The sequence below is a fragment of the Heliangelus exortis genome, chromosome 11, assembly GCF_036169615.1.
Source record: "Heliangelus exortis chromosome 11, bHelExo1.hap1, whole genome shotgun sequence".
Lineage (NCBI taxonomy): Eukaryota > Metazoa > Chordata > Aves > Apodiformes > Trochilidae > Heliangelus > Heliangelus exortis.
The window spans coordinates 17,498,057-17,525,581 of NC_092432.1; the positions used below are offsets into that span (position 1 = coordinate 17,498,057).

At 54.7% G+C, this 27,525-nt stretch overlaps 3 protein-coding genes across 3 annotated transcripts; all 3 read left to right on the plus strand.

Annotated features, from left to right (window-relative positions):
* The first annotated feature begins 979 nt into the window (after positions 1-979).
* LOC139801254 (uncharacterized) lies at positions 980-8,784 on the plus strand. Its single transcript, XM_071755288.1, has 17 exons — positions 980-1,251; positions 1,566-1,672; positions 1,890-1,963; positions 2,149-2,229; positions 2,876-3,030; positions 3,126-3,257; positions 4,020-4,157; positions 4,427-4,541; positions 4,839-4,973; positions 5,230-5,412; positions 5,716-5,871; positions 6,170-6,271; positions 6,710-7,196; positions 7,559-7,736; positions 7,888-8,003; positions 8,144-8,351; positions 8,443-8,784. Exons 1-14 carry the CDS (start codon positions 1,163-1,165, stop codon positions 7,690-7,692), a joined length of 2,088 nt encoding a protein of 695 aa, XP_071611389.1. The 5' UTR covers positions 980-1,162; the 3' UTR covers positions 7,693-7,736; positions 7,888-8,003; positions 8,144-8,351; positions 8,443-8,784.
* Positions 8,785-13,347: 4,563 nt separating this feature from the next.
* On the plus strand, positions 13,348-21,143 carry LOC139801255 (maestro heat-like repeat-containing protein family member 7). Its single transcript, XM_071755290.1, has 18 exons — positions 13,348-13,641; positions 13,956-14,062; positions 14,280-14,353; positions 14,538-14,618; positions 15,233-15,387; positions 15,483-15,597; positions 16,135-16,295; positions 16,377-16,514; positions 16,784-16,898; positions 17,196-17,330; positions 17,589-17,771; positions 18,075-18,230; positions 18,529-18,630; positions 19,069-19,555; positions 19,918-20,095; positions 20,247-20,362; positions 20,503-20,710; positions 20,802-21,143. Exons 1-15 carry the CDS (start codon positions 13,553-13,555, stop codon positions 20,049-20,051), a joined length of 2,232 nt encoding a protein of 743 aa, XP_071611391.1. The 5' UTR covers positions 13,348-13,552; the 3' UTR covers positions 20,052-20,095; positions 20,247-20,362; positions 20,503-20,710; positions 20,802-21,143.
* A 4,560-nt stretch (positions 21,144-25,703) lies between these two features.
* Positions 25,704-27,382, plus strand: LOC139801301 (uncharacterized). The gene is made up of 4 exons (XM_071755307.1): positions 25,704-26,000; positions 26,315-26,421; positions 26,639-26,712; positions 26,897-27,382. Exons 1-4 carry the CDS (start codon positions 25,912-25,914, stop codon positions 27,380-27,382), a joined length of 756 nt encoding a protein of 251 aa, XP_071611408.1. The 5' UTR covers positions 25,704-25,911.
* Positions 27,383-27,525: the final 143 nt, after the last annotated feature.

Below are 27,525 nucleotides of genomic sequence, written 5' to 3' on the forward strand. Positions count from 1 at the left end.
CACAATACCACATACATAGCACCACTGTCTTTTTTTTTTTTTCAGTTTTCAAAAACTATGCAAAATTCTTTTTAATAAATTAATTTATTTTTATTTATTTATTAGCTCACAAATAAATATAAATCCATAAGTTTTTGCTTTATTTTTTTTTTATTATGCAAAAATTTATCCTGAATTCTCCAAGCTCCTGTATTCCAAAGGCGGAAAAAAATCTGGATTTATTTCTTGTTTCGTTTCATTTTCATTCTGTTGGTAGAGTGAAGACCCACAGCACTGGTAACTGCCCTTTGCTCCAACTGCATGTGATGTGAGCTGTAAAAATCTAGGAATCCAGTTACTAAAGATGTTGTGCCAGATCTGGATCTGACTGGATCTGGATCATGGAGTGGCCAGCAAACCCAAGATCACAAATAGTTTTAAAATAACCCCTTGAAGCTCTATTTCTCAGTTTTATAGTATTTATTGATAATACTCTCAAAATCAGGTAGCCTGATTTATACAGAGCGTAACAGGTAACATAGGATTTTAATGATTTTGCACAATAAAGCTCACCGCTTTATGGCTTTAAATAGGAAGGCAATTCAGAAGGACTGGCTACAACTTCAACTTGTGAGGGGAAAAAAAAAAAAGCAACCGTTTTTTTTGAGACATGATGGACAAGACTGCCACCTTCTGGTAAGTTCCAGAAACATATTTACTTGATGTTAGTTCTAGCTACGGTAGGTAAACTGCCATTTTGATTAGAGCAGGATCACTCATCTCCAAAAAGCGAGTAAAAAGCCGAGGATGGCTGACTTAGGATGTTTGAACAGTGCTTGAATGTTTGAATCAAGAGCTGCTGCCCTGGCCATGGGACTGCATCCCCTCCTTTTATGCCATCTCCTCCCAAGGCTGAGACACCCCTTCTACACCTTCCCCCCAAAAGAGCTTGTGCGTGCAGCCCCCCGGGTGCCTGTGCGTGTCACAGTTGGGTGTGGGTGTTCCAGTGCCTGCCTGTACACACCTGGCCCGGCTGCCAGGTGACAATGGGACCTTTGTTACGTCATTGGTGACACCCCTGGACCCCGGGTACCTTTCTGGTGCCGGGGTTGCCCTGGCTCAGTGTCCAAGAGGACAGCGATCGGATCAGACAGGAGCAGAGCGCTGACTTGAGCCCTGAGCCATGTCTGGTTTTTTTGTAGTTCAGGAAAGCTGCCGTGGTTCCCAAGAGAACCACGGCAATTCCCAGAGGCTGCTCGGTCCCCCAGAGAGGTAAGAGCCAGGGGCTGGGGCTGGGCCAGGCACCCTGGGGGTCAAATGTGAGGGATCATGAAAGGCCTTTGTGGTTTGTCCATCGGGAGCTTCTGCCCAGCCCCTCAGAGGGCTGTGGCTCTTCACAGGCTGCCCATGAGCCTCCATCCCCAGGAGATTCACTGCCCCGTGCAGAGCCCGTCCCAGACATGTCCCTGCCCCCACGCAGCCCCCGCGGCCCCACGGGCTCTCCCCGCAGGCTGCGCAGCCTCGGGGGACAGCAGCAGCACTGCCACCCCCGTGCCCACCCCCCATGGCCTCTCCTCCTTCCCCAGGACTGAGCGGAGGTCCGGGAGCCAGCTCCACCTGGCCTGGGTGGAAGATGAGGCGGAAGAGATCAGTCTCCCCATCCCAGACACGATGGCCCAGCAGCTGGAGACAGGTGAGTGAGCGGTTTGTGGCTGCTTTGCTGTGCTCCTGCATGGCAGGGGCTGCTGGGCACATCCCCGGCCTGCTCCGTGCCACTGCCCTCTTTGGGTCCCCCCGCCCAGGGCTGGCTCTGTCCTTGGGAGCTGGTGTGCAGCTGGGTGCTGGCTAAGGGCCCTTTAGTCTCTCCTGCCAGCGCCTTCAGCTCACCCTCCTCCCTTGCTTTGTTAAAGATCCCTGGTATTCAGCTGAGGAGAAGGAAGAGGGCCAGGAGATGTTTGAGGATGCTCGAGAAGGGTTAGGAGAGGTACCTACAGAGACTGCCACCTGCCTTGTGCCTGCTCCACCTGCCCCCATGCTCAAAGATGCCTTCCCAGACAGCTGCCCTCTGGGCAAAGCTGGGGAAAAAGGCAAAAAAAAAAAAAAAAAGCAGCAGAGTCCTGTGCGTACAAGGGATCAACAAAGGAGCCCCTTAATCTTCTCTTGTTGCAGGACCAGGATATGGAGTGGCTGAGAGATCTGATAGCCAACCTGTCACCCTCCATCCTCAGGAGCCTGCAGGATGTCTCGCAGGTCTGGCATTTCCAGAGCGGGTCACAGTTTCCCCCCTGCAAACCCCCAGGGAGGTTTCTCCCCCAAAGCCCTCTGCACCCTGAGGGGTACAGAGGCATAGAAAGGAGCAGAGGCTGCAGTGGGAAAGGGCTCTGGCCACCTCCTGGCCATGGCAGATGGGTGTGGGGATTCTTCCCTGAGGCTGGGAGGGACCCCAGGGACATGGAGGCAGAGCCAGGCTTTGCTGCTGTTCCCAGGAAGCTGTGGCAAATGATCCCCGGGGAAGGAGCCTCAGGTCCAGAGCCCCTGACACCCCTTCCCACTGTCCTGGAGACTCTGTGGGTATCTCTGGTCCCAGTCCTCGTGTTGGCACCTCCACTTCGTGGACTGAAAGGACAATGGGCAAAATCCTCCAGCTGCAGCTAGAGAGGGAGGGAAGGAGGGAGGGAGGGAGGGAGGGAGGGAGGGAGGGAGGGAGGGAGGGAGGGAGGGAGGGAGGGAGGGAGGGAGGGAGGGAGGGAGGGAAGGAGGGAGGGAGGGAGGGGAGACAGCTGGCTCAAGCTCTGTGCTGCATCTTTGGGACTGCTGGGAGGGACCCCTGCGTGTGGCATCTGAGGGGATGGTTGCAGTGCAGTGGCAGCACCATCCTCCCCTCTGTTCCCTGCAGGCAGAAAAAATCTTGAGGTGCATCCACAGAAACGTGGAGCACGTGCGCACGGAACCATCGCGGTTCATCCTGAGATCCGTGCTTGGGCTGCTGAACGAGTGCTGCCCCGAGGAAACAGTTCGGACCCTGTTGAGGATCAGTCCCTCCTGTGACAAGTATGAGCCCCAAGAGCCCTGGGGACTTGCTCCATAGCCCAGGCACAGCACAAGCGGCCGAGGCAGCCCTGCTAACAGAGTGTTCTGGCTTGCAGCGCTGCGCTGGCCATGTGGGAGATGCTGCTGTCCCTGCCCAGCACTTCTGTGACAGTTCTTGACCGGCTGCTCAGCGTGATCCAGGGCTGGAGAGCAAAGTGTGCTATCCCATCTGTGAGTGACCAGAGCAGGTCTTGCTCCCCTTCAAGGCTGTTCCTGGCTCCCCAGGAAAACAGACACGTCCCTCCTGCCTGCCCCAAACAGCCCCCTCCTCCAGGCCTTGGGGACACAGCCCCTCAGGGCCAGCAGGGACCTGCCCTGCACCAACCCCCTTGTTCCAGCCCCACGAGGCTGCCCCATAAGCTCCCCAAGGACAAATAGGAACCCCGCCCCTATCTGGCCAGCACTCGGCTTCCCCACTGCCTGCACCCCCCGCCCCGCGCTGCAGCTGGAAACCTGGGGCAGGGGCCAGAGTTGGGTGCCAGAGGAGGGGTCACCGTGCTGGCCCAGGGAGGCTTGTGGGGCCCCACTGAAGCAGGAGGGGAGCCCCCGGGGCTGCTGGGCCGTGGCCTGGCAGATGGGTCACGGCCTCCATGGGTGCCTCTGTGGGCTGGGCCGATGCCTGAGCCGCACTCCGCGTGCAGCCCAGGGGCTTTGGCAGTGCCACAGCAGCTTCCTTGCACTGAGAGCTGTCCCTGTGTCTTTCTGCAGGCAATGAAGGTCCTGTCCAGGCTCAGTCAGCAGCCCTGCTGTCAGGGGATCCTGGAACTGCTCTTCCCCAGGCTCCTCATGAGCTTGGTCTACAAAGTTTCCCTGGGTGCAGTGATCCTGGGACAGGAGCCGCCTCAGGCCGATCAAGCCAGCCCTTTGAGGTGCGCCTTCCCCTGCCATTCCCCTGGGCCCTCGGCCAGGGCCCCTGCTCTGTGTGTAACCGGACCTTGCTCTGCACACAGGGTGGCAGTGGACGGCATTAAAGCTCTGCTGCACGCCGCTGGCTGTCAAGAGCACGTCCAGAACATCCAGAAGGAGGGCGGCTGGGATATGATGCTGGACGTGGACACCCTCGAGAGAGGAGTCAGCTTGCTGGCCAGGTGAGAGCAGAGGAGTCCCCAGGCACCCAGGCCCCGGGCTGCAGCCGCAGCGCTGGCCAGGGAGCGATCCGAGTGGCAAGGAGTGCTCCTTGCCTGGGGAGAGAGCAGGGCGCAGTCGGCAGCAAGTGGTGTGGAGGCTGTGGCTGGGTGCAAAGGCGTGTCCTGGCCTGGGCTATCCTGGCTGGGCTGGCATGGGCAGGGCAATCCCAGCAAGGCTTTGCCTGCCCTGCTCACCGCCAGCACTGCTTTTCTTTCCCTGCCCTGCCCAGAGAGATGAGGAAGAGCCCCGCTAAGCAGCAATACCTCCTGTTCCAGCATGTCAAAGAGATTCTTGACCAGAGGAGGGAATGGCAGCTCAATTTTGCCATGACTTTCTATACTGAGGTAAGCCTGGTGGGAAGCAGTGCCTCTGCCAGATGCTTCTGAAGCCGTCCCTCTCGCACAGGCGGCTGCCGCCGGGGTGGGATGACAGTCCCTGGAGCTGGGACAGAGGGCTCTGCTGCCAGTCAGGCCCTGGGGCCTCCATCCAGCCCTTCCTGCTGGGGCAGTGCTCAGCACCCCCCCGTGTCCACAGGCAGGGCTGGTCAGCCCCCAGGCCCCGAGCTGGCAGTGGTAACCAGGAGCTGCAGAGTGCCAGGGTCCTGCAGCTCTGCCCGTCTCTCACCGCTGTTGTTCTTTCAGCTGCTGGGCTGCCGGGGCCTTGGAAAGGATCAGAGTGACGTGCGCCTCCTCCACTCCTACCTGAGCCATGGCAATCAGACAGTCCGTCTGCTGGCACTCGGGGGCTTGGTGGCACTTGCAGGAGATCCGCGGATGGTGAGCGAGGCGTAGTCAGGCGGAGCCGCCTTGGCAGCCTGGGGCTGGGGCTGGGGCCGGGGTAACGCGCTGGCTTGGGCCTGGCTGAGAGGAAGGAGGTGGCTGTCAGCAGAGAGGGGTGGCTGAGCAGGGGCCACAGAGCCTTTGCTCTCCTTGCTCTCTCCTTCATCCCCATCAGCATGCGCAGCGCCTGCCGGGAAGCTGGGTGGGAGGCTGGTGCTCAGCACGCAGGGCTGAAATTCTCCGTTTCCTCCAGGCAAGAGAAATGCGGGACATGCTCTCCAGCGAGAGCATCCTGATGTGCCTGAAGGATCCATCCACAAACATCAGGATGGGGGCCTTGCTGTTCTTCCAAACCATGCTGGGTCTCCTGAGGAGGAAAGAGGCCAGCCCCGTCGCTCTGCTGCTGGTGGAGAAGCTCCCAGACCTCTTTGGTGATGTAAGGCTGATGTGGGAGCCTGATCCCACAGAGAGGCATGGGGCAAGGACAGCTGCCCTCCAGCCCAGCCCTGCGGGAAGCACGTGGGCGGGGCTGCTGCCCTCCTCACGCCCCTGGGCTCTGCTGGGAGGGCTGCTGGGCTCTGCACCCAGCATGGCTTCTCCTTGGCCTCAGCCTCTATAGAGGTGCCCTGAGCCCAGCAACCCCAGAGCATCTCCCCTCACATTGACCACGTTAACAGCCTTGGTCACCGTGGGTGGGGAGAGGCTGTTGCTGCAGTCACACCGTCTTCCTTCCTACCAGGAGTCCAGCCAGGTGCAAGAGCTGTCCCTCAGCCTCTTTGGGGAGACGATGAAGGCTGTGGCGAGGAGGGACAAGGGAGAGATGAAGGAGAGGATACGTAGGGTCGTGGTCTTTCTCTTCCTGCACATGAATACTGAGAGCAGGAGTATGACTGAGGTACAGAGTTGAAAGCTGAGCACCTGCTTTGCCCTTCCTTCCCTCTGCCCCAGCCCTGGCAGCAGCTCATCAGCTCTTGCCCATTTCTCTTGTGCTGGCTGGCAGAGTGCCATAGCTGAGGTGGTGGCCGCCCCGTGTCCCTGCCTCGGGCATTGAAGCCCGGGCTTTCAGGCTCTGTCCCCACCTGCCTCTTCCCATAAGTAGCTGGGGGCAGCTGGCAGCCTTGCCAAGAAGAGAGGGACGACAGGTCTCCTTCTCTGAGCTGTGGTGCCAGCTCCCACCTGCTGCTGTTTTGCAGGCCTGTGGCAAAGCCCTCCTCATCAGTGCAAAGTTCCTGGGCTGGAGGAGGCTCAAGAGGGTGATCAAGATGAGGAAGAGCTGGCTGATTGGAGAGACTTTGGTGAGGACAACCCCCAGGTGCCAGGGCCTGGGCTGGACAAGGGATGCTCCAAGGGTGCCTGGGGTGTGGATGTGCAGCTGTTCCTGGCTGGCCCTGATCCAGAGCAGAATGCACAGCTTGGAGCTCAGTCCCCCTTCCTTCCCCTTTCCCTAAGGCACAGCCAGGGCTGCTTCTGCAGGCCCCTCTTCCCCCCAGCCCCTGGGTGCTTCAGGAGCCCCGGCCCACCTGGGCCCTGGCAGCAGCACGGAGGGGTCACAGTACCCCCACAGCCAGACCCCCTCTGACTGTGGCTCTGGCTGCACCTCAGCCCCCCGGGACTCCTGGCTGGCAGAAAGGAATGGCCTGGGGGGGGAAGGGGTGGGCTGGGCAGAGGGACTGCTCTGGCCCACGGGGAATGGTCTGTGCCAGCCCCATGACATGACCTTGGGCACTCTCCAGCTGAAGCAGGACAGGAGCAGGGTGGAAGACTACGTGTATTTCAGCCTGCCCTGCCTGTGGGACTCTCGGGCCAGCGTGAGAGAGGAGGCCATCAGGTTCATGGGTGAGCCACAGCCCCCGGGGACCCTCTTCTGGCAGCCCGGCCCCAGCCCCCGGCGCTGCCCTGGCAGGCAGGAGCAGCCCTGTGGCTGTCCCGGGCAGGGCCCTGGCCTCCCGCTGCCCCCTCTGCCCTGCCCTGCCCTGCCCTGCCCTGCCCAGGCCTTGGTGGCCGCCTGGCTCAGTGGCAGCAGCGCCCTCGGGGACTTGCCCGGGGCCATCGCTGCGGAGCGCTGGGCAGGAGGGCGTGCGGCCGAGCTGGCCGGACCGGGGGCGGTGCTGTCGCAGTGCTGGGGAGGGGGAGGTCTGACGGGAGCTCTGTGCACAGGGTCTGCTGTGCGGTGCCTGGGGAGGAATCCACGTAAAGAGACGCTGGAGGTTCTGTGGAATGGTGAGTAGGGTCAGAGGTGCTGGGTGCTGGCATTCCTGGCTCCGCTGCAGGGAAAGGAGGGAGAAGCTGTGACTGTCCCATCCCTGGAAGTGTTCACGGCCAGGCTGGCTGTGGCTTGGTGCTCCCCGGCCTAGTGGGAGGTGTCCCTGCCCGTGGTGGGGGGTTGGGACTAGGCGATCCTTTAGAAGGTCCCTTCCAGCCCAGCCCAGTCTGGGAGCCCGGGATTCCTGAGCAGCAGCTTCCAGCTGCTCCCTTGGTCCCAGCTGCTCCTCCTAGTTAGGGAAAGAGAGGGATGGGGCTTGCATAGAAGGGTCTGTGCAGACAGCAGCCTTTCACCACTGCTCGCTTTCTTTCTGTTGCAGTCATCAAGCGCCTTGATAAGGACCCTGATGCCTCAGTCAGGTCCCAAGCAGGTCAGACCTTGGACATCCTGCAGACTGTGCAGGAGCTGCAGAGACAAAGATGGTCCTTCCGGAGACTGTGCTTCTGGCGCTGATGAGGTGGGTCAAGGACAATCTTGCTGCCACCACCTTCCTGACGGTACTTTCACCACTGCCCCGTCACGGCTGCTGTTCCCCAGAACCTCATGTGCACCCCCAGGCTGTGCCCGACTGTCTAAGTTCAAGCAAGCGCCCCCAGAAGTTTCCTGTCCCCTAACTCTCCCAGTTAAACCTCCCTAATGTCATCCCAGGAGGAGGAAGTGGCTGTGCTGGGGTGAAGGTCCTGGTGGGATGATGATCCCCGAGCGTGCAGAGCACACAGCGTTTGTCCTGGCCCCTCCTGCTACCTGTACATCAGCTTACCTCTGTGAGTGGCCTGGCCCCAGTTTGTTGGATAGCCAGGTTACCCTTCTTTCAGGGGGGTGGTGCAGTGAGGCACAGGGCAGAAGGGAGTCAGGGTTTAACTCAGCAAAGCTCTTTTAAACCCCAGCACTGCTTTGTCTTCAGGGCTTTGTTTGGCAGCTGCAGGAAGAAGGCAGAGTGTAAAACGGAGGGCGTTCCACCTGGAATGATGAGCCTCGTCATCAGGCACACCTCCACCGGGACAGTCCTGGTCACACCTGAGGATGAGGATGAACGCTTGCTCCTCGCAGCAGTCCTGCTCAGTGTCCTGGGCATCATCAGCTGGTGCTGAGTTCTTACAGCCCACCTACAGGTGAGGAATCAGCAGCCGGAGACTCCCAAGGGATTACAACTCTGCCAAGCTGTGAGGAGCAGCTGCTGCATTCCTCTTCTGTCACTTCCAGGAGGTCACCAGGGTGTCTGCAGAGTTTTTGACCTCGCCCACAGAGACCTAGAGCAGCTCGAGTCATGCGGCTGAGCGCACGCCCAAACAAGATACCCTGCTGGAGGCTGTTTGGCAATGGATTCATCACGAGCTGCCCAAGAGGCTACAGGAGGTTCCAGCCTTGCCGGGCAGGGCCCGTGTCACCGTGTGGGCCCAGGCGGCTTGGGACAGCTGGGCAGGGCACAGCTGAGCCAGAGCTGCTCTCCTTGTCTCCTCAGAGCAGCGGGACGTGCAGCCTCCTGGCCTCTGGCATAGCTTCCAATAGGTCAAAGAGGTCCCCAAATAAAACGTGGCGTTTGGGAAGCACAGCGTGTGGTGAAATCTGTTCTATGGCACCCAGGCTCTGATCCTGGGACGGAGGGGTGATCCTGGGCTCAACGCATCACCAAATCAGAGGAATTGCCCGGGCTCCATTTTCTCGCCTCTCTGGTGATTGTAAACGCTGAACACTGTGTCGCAATCAGGCTGTTCAGTGGCAGCTTCCCTCAGAGGCACTTGGGAAAAACCGAAACTCTGTTGTTTGGTGATTGTCTCTCTTTGTTTTATGATTTCATTTTCATGGATGAATAGGGGCATTTTTTTTTTCCAGAAATATATCCTGCTTTAATTAAGTCTAGTTACAAGCAAGTTACTGATATAGTTTACATGGCAGTGAGGGGCACAAGGAAGATCCAGTAGCAACACAACACTTACTTCAAACACTGTTAAAAAGGGAATTTTAATCATAATTTTTACATCTTTTTTCAGCTTTCTACCTCATTACTTCCAATTCCCTATTTTCTAGATACAGTATTTAATAATGCCATTATTCTCCTCTTCCTTAGGCTGGATTTTTGCTTTAGATATGTAACAGTTGGATGGAATTGTCAAATTTGAAGCTGCTTTTTTTTTTTTTTTTTTTTTTCTATTTAAATAGCTATTTCTGTCCCCATTTTTTTTCTAACAGCTGTATATCTTTGTCAAAAGAGACGTTCACAGAATCAGCAGTAAGTGTATTTGTACAAAAAAATTCATTATTTAGACATTTATGTTAGACCATAGTCACTGACTAGAAAATTATTTTAGAAAAGATAATTGCAACTGAAAGTTCCAAATAGACTCTGAACACATGACCACGGAATACTCAATGTACATTAGCTATAATGATCAGCCGAACAATAGGGGAAAAACCAACGCAAGTCTGTACTGTGTGCCAGCTGCAATACTGAACAGCTAATCCTTTAAAAAGATGAGACTGGTGTATGGAATTGGAATGTGTTTATACAGAGGCACCTCATCTCTCTCATGCTCACTCACAAACCACAACCAGTGAGCAGAAAATCATACCAAGCAAAGAGACTCCCAGGATTGTATGATATAGTTTTAAATTATCTGTTCAGTTAAACATGGCTCCCATACATAACATTTTAAAATACATTCATCTGCCAAAATGTACAGGGTATACCATTAAACTCCCATTCACCCACGTATACAAATTCTTATCTCTTAGACTGTATGAAAGCATAGCAAGAACAGACTGTGAAGACCGTAACTCAAACCTGGCATTAATCTGCTTTTCTTTCAATAAATCAAAAGCAAAACTTACTGTTATATCCTTAGTGTCAGTAACATACATAATGCCACATGCTATGAGTGCATTACCAGCCTTGGACTTGGGATATGTGGTATGGATACGCCGAATGACTGAAAATGTTTCTTCATCAATATGTGCTACTATTATGTTTTCACCAGTGCTCGAGGCGTATATAATCCAAAGACCCTTCTCATCCACTGCTATGTTGAAATACGTCTTTGAGTGAGAAAACAGGTAGTTATGACCATGGTATAGGGCATTTTCAATTAGCAGTGTGCCCAATGATGCTTTAGCAAGTCCAAATCTGAAATGAGAGAAAGTAAGTATTTGGTGAGTTGTGTTAAAAATCCATTTTTATACAGGCTGACTGGGTGAATCCCTTCGGAGTGCATTCTTGAAAATACTTGAGTTCAAGGACCATCCTGATGTCTTCTGAGATAAAGTACTCCACTCAAAGCAACTTCCAAAACACTGGGAGAAAGTTCCAAAGTAATAACCAATCTAAAAGGTGCACAAGAGCATGAACTCACTTTGGAAGGTTTCACTGTATTTAGTCTACGAGCTTTATTATCACTAGGATGAAAGAAGCGGCCCAAAAGAATGGCTATGAAAAAGAGTTAGATACCAAGTGAAGGCCCAAAACTAGTGAAACAAAATCTCTACAGAAGTTTTTTTCTACTAGGCAGGAACTTAAGGGAGAAAATGTGGTTGAGTTCCTCTTTTGAAAACAATTCAGATAACGCAGCGATTTACTCAAGGAATCATCAAAGGAATAAAATTTCTACTTCTGCAGAGCCAAAATTCTGACCTCATGCTGGCCTGCAACGAGACAACCTGAAACCTCTTTATTCTGATGGCTGTTTGTTGCTTGGGGGTGTTGGGCAAAGGGCATTGGCTTTGTTGTGTGTGACATCAACGGTCTGTTCTGCAGTAGACTGGGCATTGGCTCGGTTACCTGGTTATCCATGGCAATCTCTATTGAACTGTTAGGGTTTTTCTTTTTATGGGGAACTACACATCCTTCCTTCATACCACACTGAGTCCATCAGGGTTTGGAGGTTTTGGAAATGGCTGTCCCTCCTTTATATGTTTGTGTTGCAAGGGTGCTTTCTTCTCAGTAGACATAGAGGCAGCTGTGGGAATGGCAACACAAGTATGGCCACCACTTGAGCTTTGAGAGTGGCTTTTACTGATGTGCCTCGGCCAGTAGTGGCCCAGGTCACTGTTCTGTCAGAGCCTGCGAGAAGCAGTGCTGCTTCCCTGTCCTGACCCAGGGGGACAGGGAGTGGGGGTTTCGGATCAATTCCCCACAGGTTGCCCCTGTGGTCAGGCAGTGAAGAAAGGCAGCTGAGCCCTGTGTTACTAAAGGCAAAGCAAAGATGGAACGTGTGGGGGAGAGCTCTGATGGAGGTGAAAGACCAAATCCTCTCCAAAAGGGTGACGAAGAAGAGTCTTCTGCAGAAGCTTGAGCAGCAAACCCTTGTGAGGTAGCTCTTCCCTCATTACAAAAGGAGGAACCTGAGCCAGAGAGAAACATTCAATCCTTTCTTCTGAAGGACTTGTGAAATGCCATGAGGTGACATGTGGTGGTGCTACCTTTGCAACCACGGGAAGGTGGGATAGATAACGTAGCACTGGTTTGAGCATATGGACTGTGGGGTGGAACCCTCAGACCTGCTGTCATTACAAAATTACTGATGGATTCTCTCCCTACCTGTTTCCATGGTATATTCCATGGTATATCCTGATCCGTGCACCAGGATCACCAGGGCTCCATACCCTTTAGAGTCTGATGTGCCAGGCCACCAGATCCACACTACCTGGGAAGCTCTGTTTTCCCTTTCCTGTCAAATGTTTGACACCTTGGCCGCTCTTCAACTTTTGTGGAATTCGCCACCAAAATTCCACGTAAACGGGCCTGGCTCCAAAATGAGAAGAGTGACTAATGAAGACTCCTCCTGGGCCTAAAGCTCCTCCTAAACCCTACCCACAGCACCACCAACAATCAGGCTACGGCTTCGCTTTAGCAGCTAAAACCTCAAACAGTCAAAACTCCCCCTCACCTTGGCCTCTCTCACGCTGTAGCGGAATTTGGCTCCGAACTTAAACACAAATGGGCGTGGCTCCCAAACCCTCCCATGGAACCGTACCCACAGCACCACCAGCAGTCGGGCTACTGGTTTGCTTTAGTACTGAAAACCTTGAATATTTGACTCCTTGGCCACTCTCTCACTGTTGCTCAATACAGCTCCAAAATTCCACACAAATGGGCCTGGCTCAAAAAAGGAAAGAGGGACCACTGAAAACTTTTGCTGGCCCTAACCCTCACATAGATACATACCCACAGCACCACTGTCTTTTTTTTTTTTTTTTTTTCAGTTTTCAAAAACTATGCAAAATTCTTTTTAATAAATTAATTTATTTTTATTTATTTATTAGCTCACAAATAAATATAAATCCATAAGTTTTTGCTTTATTTTTTTTTTATTATGCAAAAATTTATCCTGAATTCTCCAAGCTCCTGTATTCCAAAGGCGGAAAAAAATCTGGATTTATTTCTTGTTTCGTTTCATTTTCATTCTGTTGGTAGAGTGAAGACCCACAGCACTGGTAACTGCCCTTTGCTCCAACTGCATGTGATGTGAGCTGTAAAAATCTAGGAATCCAGTTACTAAAGATGTTGTGCCAGATCTGGATCTGACTGGATCTGGATCATGGAGTGGCCAGCAAACCCAAGATCACAAATAGTTTTAAAATAACCCCTTGAAGCTCTATTTCTCAGTTTTATAGTATTTATTGATAATACTCTCAAAATCAGGTAGCCTGATTTATACAGAGCGTAACAGGTAACATAGGATTTTAATGATTTTGCACAATAAAGCTCACCGCTTTATGGCTTTAAATAGGAAGGCAATTCAGAAGGACTGGCTACAACTTCAACTTGTGAGGGGAAAAAAAAAAAAGCAACCGTTTTTTTTGAGACATGATGGACAAGACTGCCACCTTCTGGTAAGTTCCAGAAACATATTTACTTGATGTTAGTTCTAGCTACGGTAGGTAAACTGCCATTTTGATTAGAGCAGGATCACTCATCTCCAAAAAGCGAGTAAAAAGCCGAGGATGGCTGACTTAGGATGTTTGAACAGTGCTTGAATGTTTGAATCAAGAGCTGCTGCCCTGGCCATGGGACTGCATCCCCTCCTTTTATGCCATCTCCTCCCAAGGCTGAGACACCCCTTCTACACCTTCCCCCCAAAAGAGCTTGTGCGTGCAGCCCCCCGGGTGCCTGTGCGTGTCACAGTTGGGTGTGGGTGTTCCAGTGCCTGCCTGTACACACCTGGCCCGGCTGCCAGGTGACAATGGGACCTTTGTTACGTCATTGGTGACACCCCTGGACCCCGGGTACCTTTCTGGTGCCGGGGTTGCCCTGGCTCAGTGTCCAAGAGGACAGCGATCGGATCAGACAGGAGCAGAGCGCTGACTTGAGCCCTGAGCCATGTCTGGTTTTTTTGTAGTTCAGGAAAGCTGCCGTGGTTCCCAAGAGAACCACGGCAATTCCCAGAGGCTGCTCGGTCCCCCAGAGAGGTAAGAGCCAGGGGCTGGGGCTGGGCCAGGCACCCTGGGGGTCAAATGTGAGGGATCATGAAAGGCCTTTGTGGTTTGTCCATCGGGAGCTTCTGCCCAGCCCCTCAGGGGGCTGTGGCTCTTCACAGGCTGCCCATGAGCCTCCATCCCCAGGAGATTCACTGCCCCGTGCAGAGCCCGTCCCAGACATGTCCCTGCCCCCACGCAGCCCCCGCGGCCCCACGGGCTCTCCCCGCAGGCTGCGCAGCCTCGGGGGACAGCGGCAGCACTGCCACCCCCGTGCCCACCCCCCATGGCCTCTCCTCCTTCCCCAGGACTGAGCGGAGGTCCGGGAGCCAGCTCCACCTGGCCTGGGTGGAAGATGAGGCGGAAGAGATCAGTCTCCCCATCCCAGACACGATGGCCCAGCAGCTGGAGACAGGTGAGTGAGCGGTTTGTGGCTGCTTTGCTGTGCTCCTGCATGGCAGGGGCTGCTGGGCACATCCCCGGCCTGCTCCGTGCCACTGCCCTCTTTGGGTCCCCCCGCCCAGGGCTGGCTCTGTCCTCGGGAGCTGGTGTGCAGCTGGGTGCTGGCTAAGGGCCCTTTAGTCTCTCCTGCCAGCGCCTTCAGCTCACCCTCCTCCCTTGCTTTGTTAAAGATCCCTGGTATTCAGCTGAGGAGAAGGAAGAGGGCCAGGAGATGTTTGAGGATGCTCGAGAAGGGTTAGGAGAGGTACCTACAGAGACTGCCACCTGCCTTGTGCCTGCTCCACCTGCCCCCATGCTCAAAGATGCCTTCCCAGACAGCTGCCCTCTGGGCAAAGCTGGGGAAAAAGGCAAAAAAAAAAAAAAAAGCAGCAGAGTCCTGTGCGTACAAGGGATCAACAAAGGAGCCCCTTAATCTTCTCTTGTTGCAGGACCAGGATATGGAGTGGCTGAGAGATCTGATAGCCAACCTGTCACCCTCCATCCTCAGGAGCCTGCAGGATGTCTCGCAGGTCTGGCATTTCCAGAGCAGGTCACAGTTTCCCCCCTGCAAACCCCCAGGGAGGTTTCTCCCCCAAAGCCCTCTGCACCCTGAGGGGTACAGAGGCATAGAAAGGAGCAGAGGCTGCAGTGGGAAAGGGCTCTGGCCACCTCCTGGCCATGGCAGATGGGTGTGGGGATTCTTCCCTGAGGCTGGGAGGGACCCCAGGGACATGGAGGCAGAGCCAGGCTTTGCTGCTGTTCCCAGGAAGCTGTGGCAAATGATCCCCGGGGAAGGAGCCTCAGGTCCAGAGCCCCTGACACCCCTTCCCACTGTCCTGGAGACTCTGTGGGTATCTCTGGTCCCAGTCCTCGTGTTGGCACCTCCACTTCGTGGACTGAAAGGACAATGGGCAAAATCCTCCAGCTGCAGCTAGAGAGGGAGGGAAGGAGGGAGGGAGGGAGGGAGGGAGGGAGGGAGGGAGGGAGGGAGGGAGGGAGGGAGGGAGGGAGGGAGGGAGGGGAGACAGCTGGCTCAAGCTCTGTGCTGCATCTTTGGGACTGCTGGGAGGGACCCCTGCGTGTGGCATCTGAGGGGATGGTTGCAGTGCAGTGGCAGCACCATCCTCCCCTCTGTTCCCTGCAGGCAGAAAAAATCTTGAGGTGCATCCACAGAAACGTGGAGCACGTGCGCACGGAACCATCGCGGTTCATCCTGAGATCCGTGCTTGGGCTGCTGAACGAGTGCTGCCCCGAGGAAACAGTTCGGACCCTGTTGAGGATCAGTCCCTCCTGTGACAAGTATGAGCCCCAAGAGCCCTGGGGACTTGCTCCATAGCCCAGGCACAGCACAAGCGGCCGAGGCAGCCCTGCTAACAGAGTGTTCTGGCTTGCAGCGCTGCGCTGGCCATGTGGGAGATGCTGCTGTCCCTGCCCAGCACTTCTGTGACAGTTCTTGACCGGCTGCTCAGCGTGATCCAGGGCTGGAGAGCAAAGTGTGCTATCCCATCTGTGAGTGACCAGAGCAGGTCTTGCTCCCCTTCAAGGCTGTTCCTGGCTCCCCAGGAAAACAGACACGTCCCTCCTGCCTGCCCCAAACAGCCCCCTCCTCCAGGCCTTGGGGACACAGCCCCTCAGGGCCAGCAGGGACCTGCCCTGCACCAACCCCCTTGTTCCAGCCCCACGAGGCTGCCCCATAAGCTCCCCAAGGACAAATAGGAACCCCGCCCCTATCTGGCCAGCACTCGGCTTCCCCACTGCCTGCACCCCCCGCCCCGCGCTGCAGCTGGAAACCTGGGGCGGGGGCCAGAGTTGGGTGCCAGAGGAGGGGTCACCGTGCTGGCCCAGGGAGGCTTGTGGGGCCCCACTGAAGCAGGAGGGGAGCCCCCGGGGCTGCTGGGCCGTGGCCTGGCAGATGGGTCACGGCCTCCATGGGTGCCTCTGTGGGCTGGGCCGATGCCTGAGCCGCACTCCGCGTGCAGCCCAGGGGCTTTGGCAGTGCCACAGCAGCTTCCTTGCACTGAGAGCTGTCCCTGTGTCTTTCTGCAGGCAATGAAGGTCCTGTCCAGGCTCAGTCAGCAGCCCTGCTGTCAGGGGATCCTGGAACTGCTCTTCCCCAGGCTCCTCATGAGCTTGGTCTACAAAGTTTCCCTGGGTGCAGTGATCCTGGGACAGGAGCCGCCTCAGGCCGATCAAGCCAGCCCTTTGAGGTGCGCCTTCCCCTGCCATTCCCCTGGGCCCTCGGCCAGGGCCCCTGCTCTGTGTGTAACCGGACCTTGCTCTGCACACAGGGTGGCAGTGGACGGCATTAAAGCTCTGCTGCACGCCGCTGGCTGTCAAGAGCACGTCCAGAACATCCAGAAGGAGGGCGGCTGGGATATGATGCTGGACGTGGACACCCTCGAGAGAGGAGTCAGCTTGCTGGCCAGGTGAGAGCAGAGGAGTCCCCAGGCACCCAGGCCCCGGGCTGCAGCCGCAGCGCTGGCCAGGGAGCGATCCGAGTGGCAAGGGGTGCTCCTTGCCTGGGGAGAGAGCAGGGCGCAGTCGGCAGCAAGTGGTGTGGAGGCTGTGGCTGGGTGCAAAGGCGTGTCCTGGCCTGGGCTATCCTGGCTGGGCTGGCATGGGCAGGGCAATCCCAGCAAGGCTTTGCCTGCCCTGCTCACCGCCAGCACTGCTTTTCTTTCCCTGCCCTGCCCAGAGAGATGAGGAAGAGCCCCGCTAAGCAGCAATACCTCCTGTTCCAGCATGTCAAAGAGATTCTTGACCAGAGGAGGGAATGGCAGCTCAATTTTGCCATGACTTTCTATACTGAGGTAAGCCTGGTGGGAAGCAGTGCCTCTGCCAGATGCTTCTGAAGCCGTCCCTCTCGCACAGGCGGCTGCCGCCGGGGTGGGATGACAGTCCCTGGAGCTGGGACAGAGGGCTCTGCTGCCAGTAACTCCCTGGGGCCTCCATCCAGCCCTTCCTGCTGGGGCAGTGCTCAGCACCCCCCCGTGTCCACAGGCAGGGCTGGTCAGCCCCCAGGCCCCGAGCTGGCAGTGGTAACCAGGAGCTGCAGAGTGCCAGGGTCCTGCAGCTCTGCCCGTCTCTCACCGCTGTTGTTCTTTCAGCTGCTGGGCTGCCGGGGCCTTGGAAAGGATCAGAGTGACGTGTGCCTCCTCCACTCCTACCTGAGCCATGGCAATCAGACAGTCCGTCTGCTGGCACTCGGGGGCTTGGTGGCACTTGCAGGAGATCCGCGGATGGTGAGCGAGGCGTAGTCAAGGCGGAGCCGCCTTGGCAGCCTGGGGCTGGGGCTGGGGCCGGGGTAACGCGCTGGCTTGGGCCTGGCTGAGAGGAAGGAGGTGGCTGTCAGCAGAGAGGGGTGGCTGAGCAGGGGCCACAGAGCCTTTGCTCTCCTTGCTCTCTCCTTCATCCCCATCAGCATGCGGCAGCGCCTGCCGGGAAGCTGGGTGGGAGGCTGGTGCTCAGCACGCAGGGCTGAAATTCTCCGTTTCCTCCAGGCAAGAGAAATGCGGGACATGCTCTCCAGCGAGAGCATCCTGATGTGCCTGAAGGATCCATCCACAAACATCAGGATGGGGGCCTTGCTGTTCTTCCAAACCATGCTGGGTCTCCTGAGGAGGAAAGAGGCCAGCCCCGTCGCTCTGCTGCTGGTGGAGAAGCTCCCAGACCTCTTTGGTGATGTAAGGCTGATGTGGGAGCCTGATCCCACAGAGAGGCATGGGGCAAGGACAGCTGCCCTCCAGCCCAGCCCTGCGGGAAGCACGTGGGCGGGGCTGCTGCCCTCCTCACGCCCCTGGGCTCTGCTGGGAGGCCTGCTGGGCTCTGCACCCAGCATGGCTTCTCCTTGGCCTCAGCCTCTATAGAGGTGCCCTGAGCCCAGCAACCCCAGAGCATCTCCCCTCACATTGACCACGTTAACAGCCTTGGTCACCGTGGGTGGGGAGAGGCTGTTGCTGCAGTCACACCGTCTTCCTTCCTACCAGGAGTCCAGCCAGGTGCAAGAGCTGTCCCTCAGCCTCTTTGGGGAGACGATGAAGGCTGTGGCGAGGAGGGACAAGGGAGAGATGAAGGAGAGGATACGTAGGGTCGTGGTCTTTCTCTTCCTGCACATGAATACTGAGAGCAGGAGTATGACTGAGGTACAGAGTTGAAAGCTGAGCACCTGCTTTGCCCTTCCTTCCCTCTGCCCCAGCCCTGGCAGCAGCTCATCAGCTCTTGCCCATTTCTCTTGTGCTGGCTGGCAGAGTGCCATAGCTGAGGTGGTGGCCGCCCCGTGTCCCTGCCTCGGGCATTGAAGCCCGGGCTTTCAGGCTCTGTCCCCACCTGCCTCTTCCCATAAGTAGCTGGGGGCAGCTGGCAGCCTTGCCAAGAAGAGAGGGACGACAGGTCTCCTTCTCTGAGCTGTGGTGCCAGCTCCCACCTGCTGCTGTTTTGCAGGCCTGTGGCAAAGCCCTCCTCATCAGTGCAAAGTTCCTGGGCTGGAGGAGGCTCAAGAGGGTGATCAAGATGAGGAAGAGCTGGCTGATTGGAGAGACTTTGGTGAGGACAACCCCCAGGTGCCAGGGCCTGGGCTGGACAAGGGATGCTCCAAGGGTGCCTGGGGTGTGGATGTGCAGCTGTTCCTGGCTGGCCCTGATCCAGAGCAGAATGCACAGCTTGGAGCTCAGTCCCCCTTCCTTCCCCTTTCCCTAAGGCACAGCCAGGGCTGCTTCTGCAGGCCCCTCTTCCCCCCAGCCCCTGGGTGCTTCAGGAGCCCCGGCCCACCTGGGCCCTGGCAGCAGCACGGAGGGGTCACAGTACCCCCACAGCCAGACCCCCTCTGACTGTGGCTCTGGCTGCACCTCAGCCCCCCGGGACTCCTGGCTGGCAGAAAGGAATGGCCTGGGGGGGGAAGGGGTGGGCTGGGCAGAGGGACTGCTCTGGCCCACGGGGAATGGTCTGTGCCAGCCCCATGACATGACCTTGGGCACTCTCCAGCTGAAGCAGGACAGGAGCAGGGTGGAAGACTACGTGTATTTCAGCCTGCCCTGCCTGTGGGACTCTCGGGCCAGCGTGAGAGAGGAGGCCATCAGGTTCATGGGTGAGCCACAGCCCCCGGGGACCCTCTTCTGGCAGCCCGGCCCCAGCCCCCGGCGCTGCCCTGGCAGGCAGGAGCAGCCCTGTGGCTGTCCCGGGCAGGGCCCTGGCCTCCCGCTGCCCCCTCTGCCCTGCCCTGCCCTGCCCTGCCCTGCCCAGGCCTTGGTGGCCGCCTGGCTCAGTGGCAGCAGCGCCCTCGGGGACTTGCCCGGGGCCATCGCTGCGGAGCGCTGGGCAGGAGGGCGTGCGGCCGAGCTGGCCGGACCGGGGGCGGTGCTGTCGCAGTGCTGGGGAGGGGGAGGTCTGACGGGAGCTCTGTGCACAGGGTCTGCTGTGCGGTGCCTGGGGAGGAATCCACGTAAAGAGACGCTGGAGGTTCTGTGGAATGGTGAGTAGGGTCAGAGGTGCTGGGTGCTGGCATTCCTGGCTCCGCTGCAGGGAAAGGAGGGAGAAGCTGTGACTGTCCCATCCCTGGAAGTGTTCACGGCCAGGCTGGCTGTGGCTTGGTGCTCCCCGGCCTAGTGGGAGGTGTCCCTGCCCGTGGTGGGGGGTTGGGACTAGGCGATCCTTTAGAAGGTCCCTTCCAGCCCAGCCCAGTCTGGGAGCCCGGGATTCCTGAGCAGCAGCTTCCAGCTGCTCCCTTGGTCCCAGCTGCTCCTCCTAGTTAGGGAAAGAGAGGGATGGGGCTTGCATAGAAGGGTCTGTGCAGACAGCAGCCTTTCACCACTGCTCGCTTTCTTTCTGTTGCAGTCATCAAGCGCCTTGATAAGGACCCTGATGCCTCAGTCAGGTCCCAAGCAGGTCAGACCTTGGACATCCTGCAGACTGTGCAGGAGCTGCAGAGACAAAGATGGTCCTTCCGGAGACTGTGCTTCTGGCGCTGATGAGGTGGGTCAAGGACAATCTTGCTGCCACCACCTTCCTGACGGTACTTTCACCACTGCCCCGTCACGGCTGCTGTTCCCCAGAACCTCATGTGCACCCCCAGGCTGTGCCCGACTGTCTAAGTTCAAGCAAGCGCCCCCAGAAGTTTCCTGTCCCCTAACTCTCCCAGTTAAACCTCCCTAATGTCATCCCAGGAGGAGGAAGTGGCTGTGCTGGGGTGAAGGTCCTGGTGGGATGATGATCCCCGAGCGTGCAGAGCACACAGCGTTTGTCCTGGCCCCTCCTGCTACCTGTACATCAGCTTACCTCTGTGAGTGGCCTGGCCCCAGTTTGTTGGATAGCCAGGTTACCCTTCTTTCAGGGGGGTGGTGCAGTGAGGCACAGGGCAGAAGGGAGTCAGGGTTTAACTCAGCAAAGCTCTTTTAAACCCCAGCACTGCTTTGTCTTCAGGGCTTTGTTTGGCAGCTGCAGGAAGAAGGCAGAGTGTAAAACGGAGGGCGTTCCACCTGGAATGATGAGCCTCGTCATCAGGCACACCTCCACCGGGACAGTCCTGGTCACACCTGAGGATGAGGATGAACGCTTGCTCCTCGCAGCAGTCCTGCTCAGTGTCCTGGGCATCATCAGCTGGTGCTGAGTTCTTACAGCCCACCTACAGGTGAGGAATCAGCAGCCGGAGACTCCCAAGGGATTACAACTCTGCCAAGCTGTGAGGAGCAGCTGCTGCATTCCTCTTCTGTCACTTCCAGGAGGTCACCAGGGTGTCTGCAGAGTTTTTGACCTCGCCCACAGAGACCTAGAGCAGCTCGAGTCATGCGGCTGAGCGCACGCCCAAACAAGATACCCTGCTGGAGGCTGTTTGGCAATGGATTCATCACGAGCTGCCCAAGAGGCTACAGGAGGTTCCAGCCTTGCCGGGCAGGGCCCGTGTCACCGTGTGGGCCCAGGCGGCTTGGGACAGCTGGGCAGGGCACAGCTGAGCCAGAGCTGCTCTCCTTGTCTCCTCAGAGCAGCGGGACGTGCAGCCTCCTGGCCTCTGGCATAGCTTCCAATAGGTCAAAGAGGTCCCCAAATAAAACGTGGCGTTTGGGAAGCACAGCGTGTGGTGAAATCTGTTCTATGGCACCCAGGCTCTGATCCTGGGACGGAGGGGTGATCCTGGGCTCAACGCATCACCAAATCAGAGGAATTGCCCGGGCTCCATTTTCTCGCCTCTCTGGTGATTGTAAACGCTGAACACTGTGTCGCAATCAGGCTGTTCAGTGGCAGCTTCCCTCAGAGGCACTTGGGAAAAACCGAAACTCTGTTGTTTGGTGATTGTCTCTCTTTGTTTTATGATTTCATTTTCATGGATGAATAGGGGCATTTTTTTTTTCCAGAAATATATCCTGCTTTAATTAAGTCTAGTTACAAGCAAGTTACTGATATAGTTTACATGGCAGTGAGGGGCACAAGGAAGATCCAGTAGCAACACAACACTTACTTCAAACACTGTTAAAAAGGGAATTTTAATCATAATTTTTACATCTTTTTTCAGCTTTCTACCTCATTACTTCCAATTCCCTATTTTCTAGATACAGTATTTAATAATGCCATTATTCTCCTCTTCCTTAGGCTGGATTTTTGCTTTAGATATGTAACAGTTGGATGGAATTGTCAAATTTGAAGCTGCTTTTTTTTTTTTTTTTTTTTTTCTATTTAAATAGCTATTTCTGTCCCCATTTTTTTTCTAACAGCTGTATATCTTTGTCAAAAGAGACGTTCACAGAATCAGCAGTAAGTGTATTTGTACAAAAAAATTCATTATTTAGACATTTATGTTAGACCATAGTCACTGACTAGAAAATTATTTTAGAAAAGATAATTGCAACTGAAAGTTCCAAATAGACTCTGAACACATGACCACGGAATACTCAATGTACATTAGCTATAATGATCAGCCGAACAATAGGGGAAAAACCAACGCAAGTCTGTACTGTGTGCCAGCTGCAATACTGAACAGCTAATCCTTTAAAAAGATGAGACTGGTGTATGGAATTGGAATGTGTTTATACAGAGGCACCTCATCTCTCTCATGCTCACTCACAAACCACAACCAGTGAGCAGAAAATCATACCAAGCAAAGAGACTCCCAGGATTGTATGATATAGTTTTAAATTATCTGTTCAGTTAAACATGGCTCCCATACATAACATTTTAAAATACATTCATCTGCCAAAATGTACAGGGTATACCATTAAACTCCCATTCACCCACGTATACAAATTCTTATCTCTTAGACTGTATGAAAGCATAGCAAGAACAGACTGTGAAGACCGTAACTCAAACCTGGCATTAATCTGCTTTTCTTTCAATAAATCAAAAGCAAAACTTACTGTTATATCCTTAGTGTCAGTAACATACATAATGCCACATGCTATGAGTGCATTACCAGCCTTGGACTTGGGATATGTGGTATGGATACGCCGAATGACTGAAAATGTTTCTTCATCAATATGTGCTACTATTATGTTTTCACCAGTGCTCGAGGCGTATATAATCCAAAGACCCTTCTCATCCACTGCTATGTTGAAATACGTCTTTGAGTGAGAAAACAGGTAGTTATGACCATGGTATAGGGCATTTTCAATTAGCAGTGTGCCCAATGATGCTTTAGCAAGTCCAAATCTGAAATGAGAGAAAGTAAGTATTTGGTGAGTTGTGTTAAAAATCCATTTTTATACAGGCTGACTGGGTGAATCCCTTCGGAGTGCATTCTTGAAAATACTTGAGTTCAAGGACCATCCTGATGTCTTCTGAGATAAAGTACTCCACTCAAAGCAACTTCCAAAACACTGGGAGAAAGTTCCAAAGTAATAACCAATCTAAAAGGTGCACAAGAGCATGAACTCACTTTGGAAGGTTTCACTGTATTTAGTCTACGAGCTTTATTATCACTAGGATGAAAGAAGCGGCCCAAAAGAATGGCTATGAAAAAGAGTTAGATACCAAGTGAAGGCCCAAAACTAGTGAAACAAAATCTCTACAGAAGTTTTTTTCTACTAGGCAGGAACTTAAGGGAGAAAATGTGGTTGAGTTCCTCTTTTGAAAACAATTCAGATAACGCAGCGATTTACTCAAGGAATCATCAAAGGAATAAAATTTCTACTTCTGCAGAGCCAAAATTCTGACCTCATGCTGGCCTGCAACGAGACAACCTGAAACCTCTTTATTCTGATGGCTGTTTGTTGCTTGGGGGTGTTGGGCAAAGGGCATTGGCTTTGTTGTGTGTGACATCAACGGTCTGTTCTGCAGTAGACTGGGCATTGGCTCGGTTACCTGGTTATCCATGGCAATCTCTATTGAACTGTTAGGGTTTTTCTTTTTATGGGGAACTACACATCCTTCCTTCATACCACACTGAGTCCATCAGGGTTTGGAGGTTTTGGAAATGGCTGTCCCTCCTTTATATGTTTGTGTTGCAAGGGTGCTTTCTTCTCAGTAGACATAGAGGCAGCTGTGGGAATGGCAACACAAGTATGGCCACCACTTGAGCTTTGAGAGTGGCTTTTACTGATGTGCCTCGGCCAGTAGTGGCCCAGGTCACTGTTCTGTCAGAGCCTGCGAGAAGCAGTGCTGCTTCCCTGTCCTGACCCAGGGGGACAGGGAGTGGGGGTTTCGGATCAATTCCCCACAGGTTGCCCCTGTGGTCAGGCAGTGAAGAAAGGCAGCTGAGCCCTGTGTTACTAAAGGCAAAGCAAAGATGGAACGTGTGGGGGAGAGCTCTGATGGAGGTGAAAGACCAAATCCTCTCCAAAAGGGTGACGAAGAAGAGTCTTCTGCAGAAGCTTGAGCAGCAAACCCTTGTGAGGTAGCTCTTCCCTCATTACAAAAGGAGGAACCTGAGCCAGAGAGAAACATTCAATCCTTTCTTCTGAAGGACTTGTGAAATGCCATGAGGTGACATGTGGTGGTGCTACCTTTGCAACCACGGGAAGGTGGGATAGATAACGTAGCACTGGTTTGAGCATATGGACTGTGGGGTGGAACCCTCAGACCTGCTGTCATTACAAAATTACTGATGGATTCTCTCCCTACCTGTTTCCATGGTATATTCCATGGTATATCCTGATCCGTGCACCAGGATCACCAGGGCTCCATACCCTTTAGAGTCTGATGTGCCAGGCCACCAGATCCACACTACCTGGGAAGCTCTGTTTTCCCTTTCCTGTCAAATGTTTGACACCTTGGCCGCTCTTCAACTTTTGTGGAATTCGCCACCAAAATTCCACGTAAACGGGCCTGGCTCCAAAATGAGAAGAGTGACTAATGAAGACTCCTCCTGGGCCTAAAGCTCCTCCTAAACCCTACCCACAGCACCACCAACAATCAGGCTACGGCTTCGCTTTAGCAGCTAAAACCTCAAACAGTCAAAACTCCCCCTCACCTTGGCCTCTCTCACGCTGTAGCGGAATTTGGCTCCGAACTTAAACACAAATGGGCGTGGCTCCCAAACCCTCCCATGGAACCGTACCCACAGCACCACCAGCAGTCGGGCTACTGGTTTGCTTTAGTACTGAAAACCTTGAATATTTGACTCCTTGGCCACTCTCTCACTGTTGCTCAATACAGCTCCAAAATTCCACACAAATGGGCCTGGCTCAAAAAAGGAAAGAGGGACCACTGAAAACTTTTGCTGGCCCTAACCCTCACATAGATACATACCCACAGCACCACTGTCTTTTTTTTTTTTTTTTTTTCAGTTTTCAAAAACTATGCAAAATTCTTTTTAATAAATTAATTTATTTTTATTTATTTATTAGCTCACAAATAAATATAAATCCATAAGTTTTTGCTTTATTTTTTTTTTATTATGCAAAAATTTATCCTGAATTCTCCAAGCTCCTGTATTCCAAAGGCGGAAAAAAATCTGGATTTATTTCTTGTTTCGTTTCATTTTCATTCTGTTGGTAGAGTGAAGACCCACAGCACTGGTAACTGCCCTTTGCTCCAACTGCATGTGATGTGAGCTGTAAAAATCTAGGAATCCAGTTACTAAAGATGTTGTGCCAGATCTGGATCTGACTGGATCTGGATCATGGAGTGGCCAGCAAACCCAAGATCACAAATAGTTTTAAAATAACCCCTTGAAGCTCTATTTCTCAGTTTTATAGTATTTATTGATAATACTCTCAAAATCAGGTAGCCTGATTTATACAGAGCGTAACAGGTAACATAGGATTTTAATGATTTTGCACAATAAAGCTCACCGCTTTATGGCTTTAAATAGGAAGGCAATTCAGAAGGACTGGCTACAACTTCAACTTGTGAGGGGAAAAAAAAAAAAGCAACCGTTTTTTTTGAGACATGATGGACAAGACTGCCACCTTCTGGTAAGTTCCAGAAACATATTTACTTGATGTTAGTTCTAGCTACGGTAGGTAAACTGCCATTTTGATTAGAGCAGGATCACTCATCTCCAAAAAGCGAGTAAAAAGCCGAGGATGGCTGACTTAGGATGTTTGAACAGTGCTTGAATGTTTGAATCAAGAGCTGCTGCCCTGGCCATGGGACTGCATCCCCTCCTTTTATGCCATCTCCTCCCAAGGCTGAGACACCCCTTCTACACCTTCCCCCCAAAAGAGCTTGTGCGTGCAGCCCCCCGGGTGCCTGTGCGTGTCACAGTTGGGTGTGGGTGTTCCAGTGCCTGCCTGTACACACCTGGCCCGGCTGCCAGGTGACAATGGGACCTTTGTTACGTCATTGGTGACACCCCTGGACCCCGGGTACCTTTCTGGTGCCGGGGTTGCCCTGGCTCAGTGTCCAAGAGGACAGCGATCGGATCAGACAGGAGCAGAGCGCTGACTTGAGCCCTGAGCCATGTCTGGTTTTTTTGTAGTTCAGGAAAGCTGCCGTGGTTCCCAAGAGAACCACGGCAATTCCCAGAGGCTGCTCGGTCCCCCAGAGAGGTAAGAGCCAGGGGCTGGGGCTGGGCCAGGCACCCTGGGGGTCAAATGTGAGGGATCATGAAAGGCCTTTGTGGTTTGTCCATCGGGAGCTTCTGCCCAGCCCCTCAGGGGGCTGTGGCTCTTCACAGGCTGCCCATGAGCCTCCATCCCCAGGAGATTCACTGCCCCGTGCAGAGCCCGTCCCAGACATGTCCCTGCCCCCACGCAGCCCCCGCGGCCCCACGGGCTCTCCCCGCAGGCTGCGCAGCCTCGGGGGACAGCGGCAGCACTGCCACCCCCGTGCCCACCCCCCATGGCCTCTCCTCCTTCCCCAGGACTGAGCGGAGGTCCGGGAGCCAGCTCCACCTGGCCTGGGTGGAAGATGAGGCGGAAGAGATCAGTCTCCCCATCCCAGACACGATGGCCCAGCAGCTGGAGACAGGTGAGTGAGCGGTTTGTGGCTGCTTTGCTGTGCTCCTGCATGGCAGGGGCTGCTGGGCACATCCCCGGCCTGCTCCGTGCCACTGCCCTCTTTGGGTCCCCCCGCCCAGGGCTGGCTCTGTCCTCGGGAGCTGGTGTGCAGCTGGGTGCTGGCTAAGGGCCCTTTAGTCTCTCCTGCCAGCGCCTTCAGCTCACCCTCCTCCCTTGCTTTGTTAAAGATCCCTGGTATTCAGCTGAGGAGAAGGAAGAGGGCCAGGAGATGTTTGAGGATGCTCGAGAAGGGTTAGGAGAGGTACCTACAGAGACTGCCACCTGCCTTGTGCCTGCTCCACCTGCCCCCATGCTCAAAGATGCCTTCCCAGACAGCTGCCCTCTGGGCAAAGCTGGGGAAAAAGGCAAAAAAAAAAAAAAAAGCAGCAGAGTCCTGTGCGTACAAGGGATCAACAAAGGAGCCCCTTAATCTTCTCTTGTTGCAGGACCAGGATATGGAGTGGCTGAGAGATCTGATAGCCAACCTGTCACCCTCCATCCTCAGGAGCCTGCAGGATGTCTCGCAGGTCTGGCATTTCCAGAGCAGGTCACAGTTTCCCCCCTGCAAACCCCCAGGGAGGTTTCTCCCCCAAAGCCCTCTGCACCCTGAGGGGTACAGAGGCATAGAAAGGAGCAGAGGCTGCAGTGGGAAAGGGCTCTGGCCACCTCCTGGCCATGGCAGATGGGTGTGGGGATTCTTCCCTGAGGCTGGGAGGGACCCCAGGGACATGGAGGCAGAGCCAGGCTTTGCTGCTGTTCCCAGGAAGCTGTGGCAAATGATCCCCGGGGAAGGAGCCTCAGGTCCAGAGCCCCTGACACCCCTTCCCACTGTCCTGGAGACTCTGTGGGTATCTCTGGTCCCAGTCCTCGTGTTGGCACCTCCACTTCGTGGACTGAAAGGACAATGGGCAAAATCCTCCAGCTGCAGCTAGAGAGGGAGGGAAGGAGGGAGGGAGGGAGGGAGGGAGGGAGGGAGGGAGGGAGGGAGGGAGGGAGGGAGGGAGGGAGGGAGGGAGGGGAGACAGCTGGCTCAAGCTCTGTGCTGCATCTTTGGGACTGCTGGGAGGGACCCCTG

Coding starts and splice junctions, on each gene's coding strand:
- LOC139801301 (XM_071755307.1), top strand. CDS start 25,912: ATGTCTGGTTTTTTTGTAGTTCAGGAAAGCTGCCGTGGTTCCCAAGAG. Junction 26,422..26,638: donor GGCCCAGCAGCTGGAGACAG/GTGAGTGAGCGG, acceptor GCTTTGTTAAAG/ATCCCTGGTATTCAGCTGAG. Junction 26,713..26,896: donor CTCGAGAAGGGTTAGGAGAG/GTACCTACAGAG, acceptor CTCTTGTTGCAG/GACCAGGATATGGAGTGGCT.
- LOC139801254 (XM_071755288.1), top strand. CDS start 1,163: ATGTCTGGTTTTTTTGTAGTTCAGGAAAGCTGCCGTGGTTCCCAAGAG. Junction 1,964..2,148: donor CTCGAGAAGGGTTAGGAGAG/GTACCTACAGAG, acceptor CTCTTGTTGCAG/GACCAGGATATGGAGTGGCT. Junction 6,272..6,709: donor GGCTGATTGGAGAGACTTTG/GTGAGGACAACC, acceptor GGCACTCTCCAG/CTGAAGCAGGACAGGAGCAG.
- LOC139801255 (XM_071755290.1), top strand. CDS start 13,553: ATGTCTGGTTTTTTTGTAGTTCAGGAAAGCTGCCGTGGTTCCCAAGAG. Junction 15,388..15,482: donor ATCAGTCCCTCCTGTGACAA/GTATGAGCCCCA, acceptor TCTGGCTTGCAG/CGCTGCGCTGGCCATGTGGG. Junction 19,556..19,917: donor GCTGGAGGTTCTGTGGAATG/GTGAGTAGGGTC, acceptor TTTCTGTTGCAG/TCATCAAGCGCCTTGATAAG.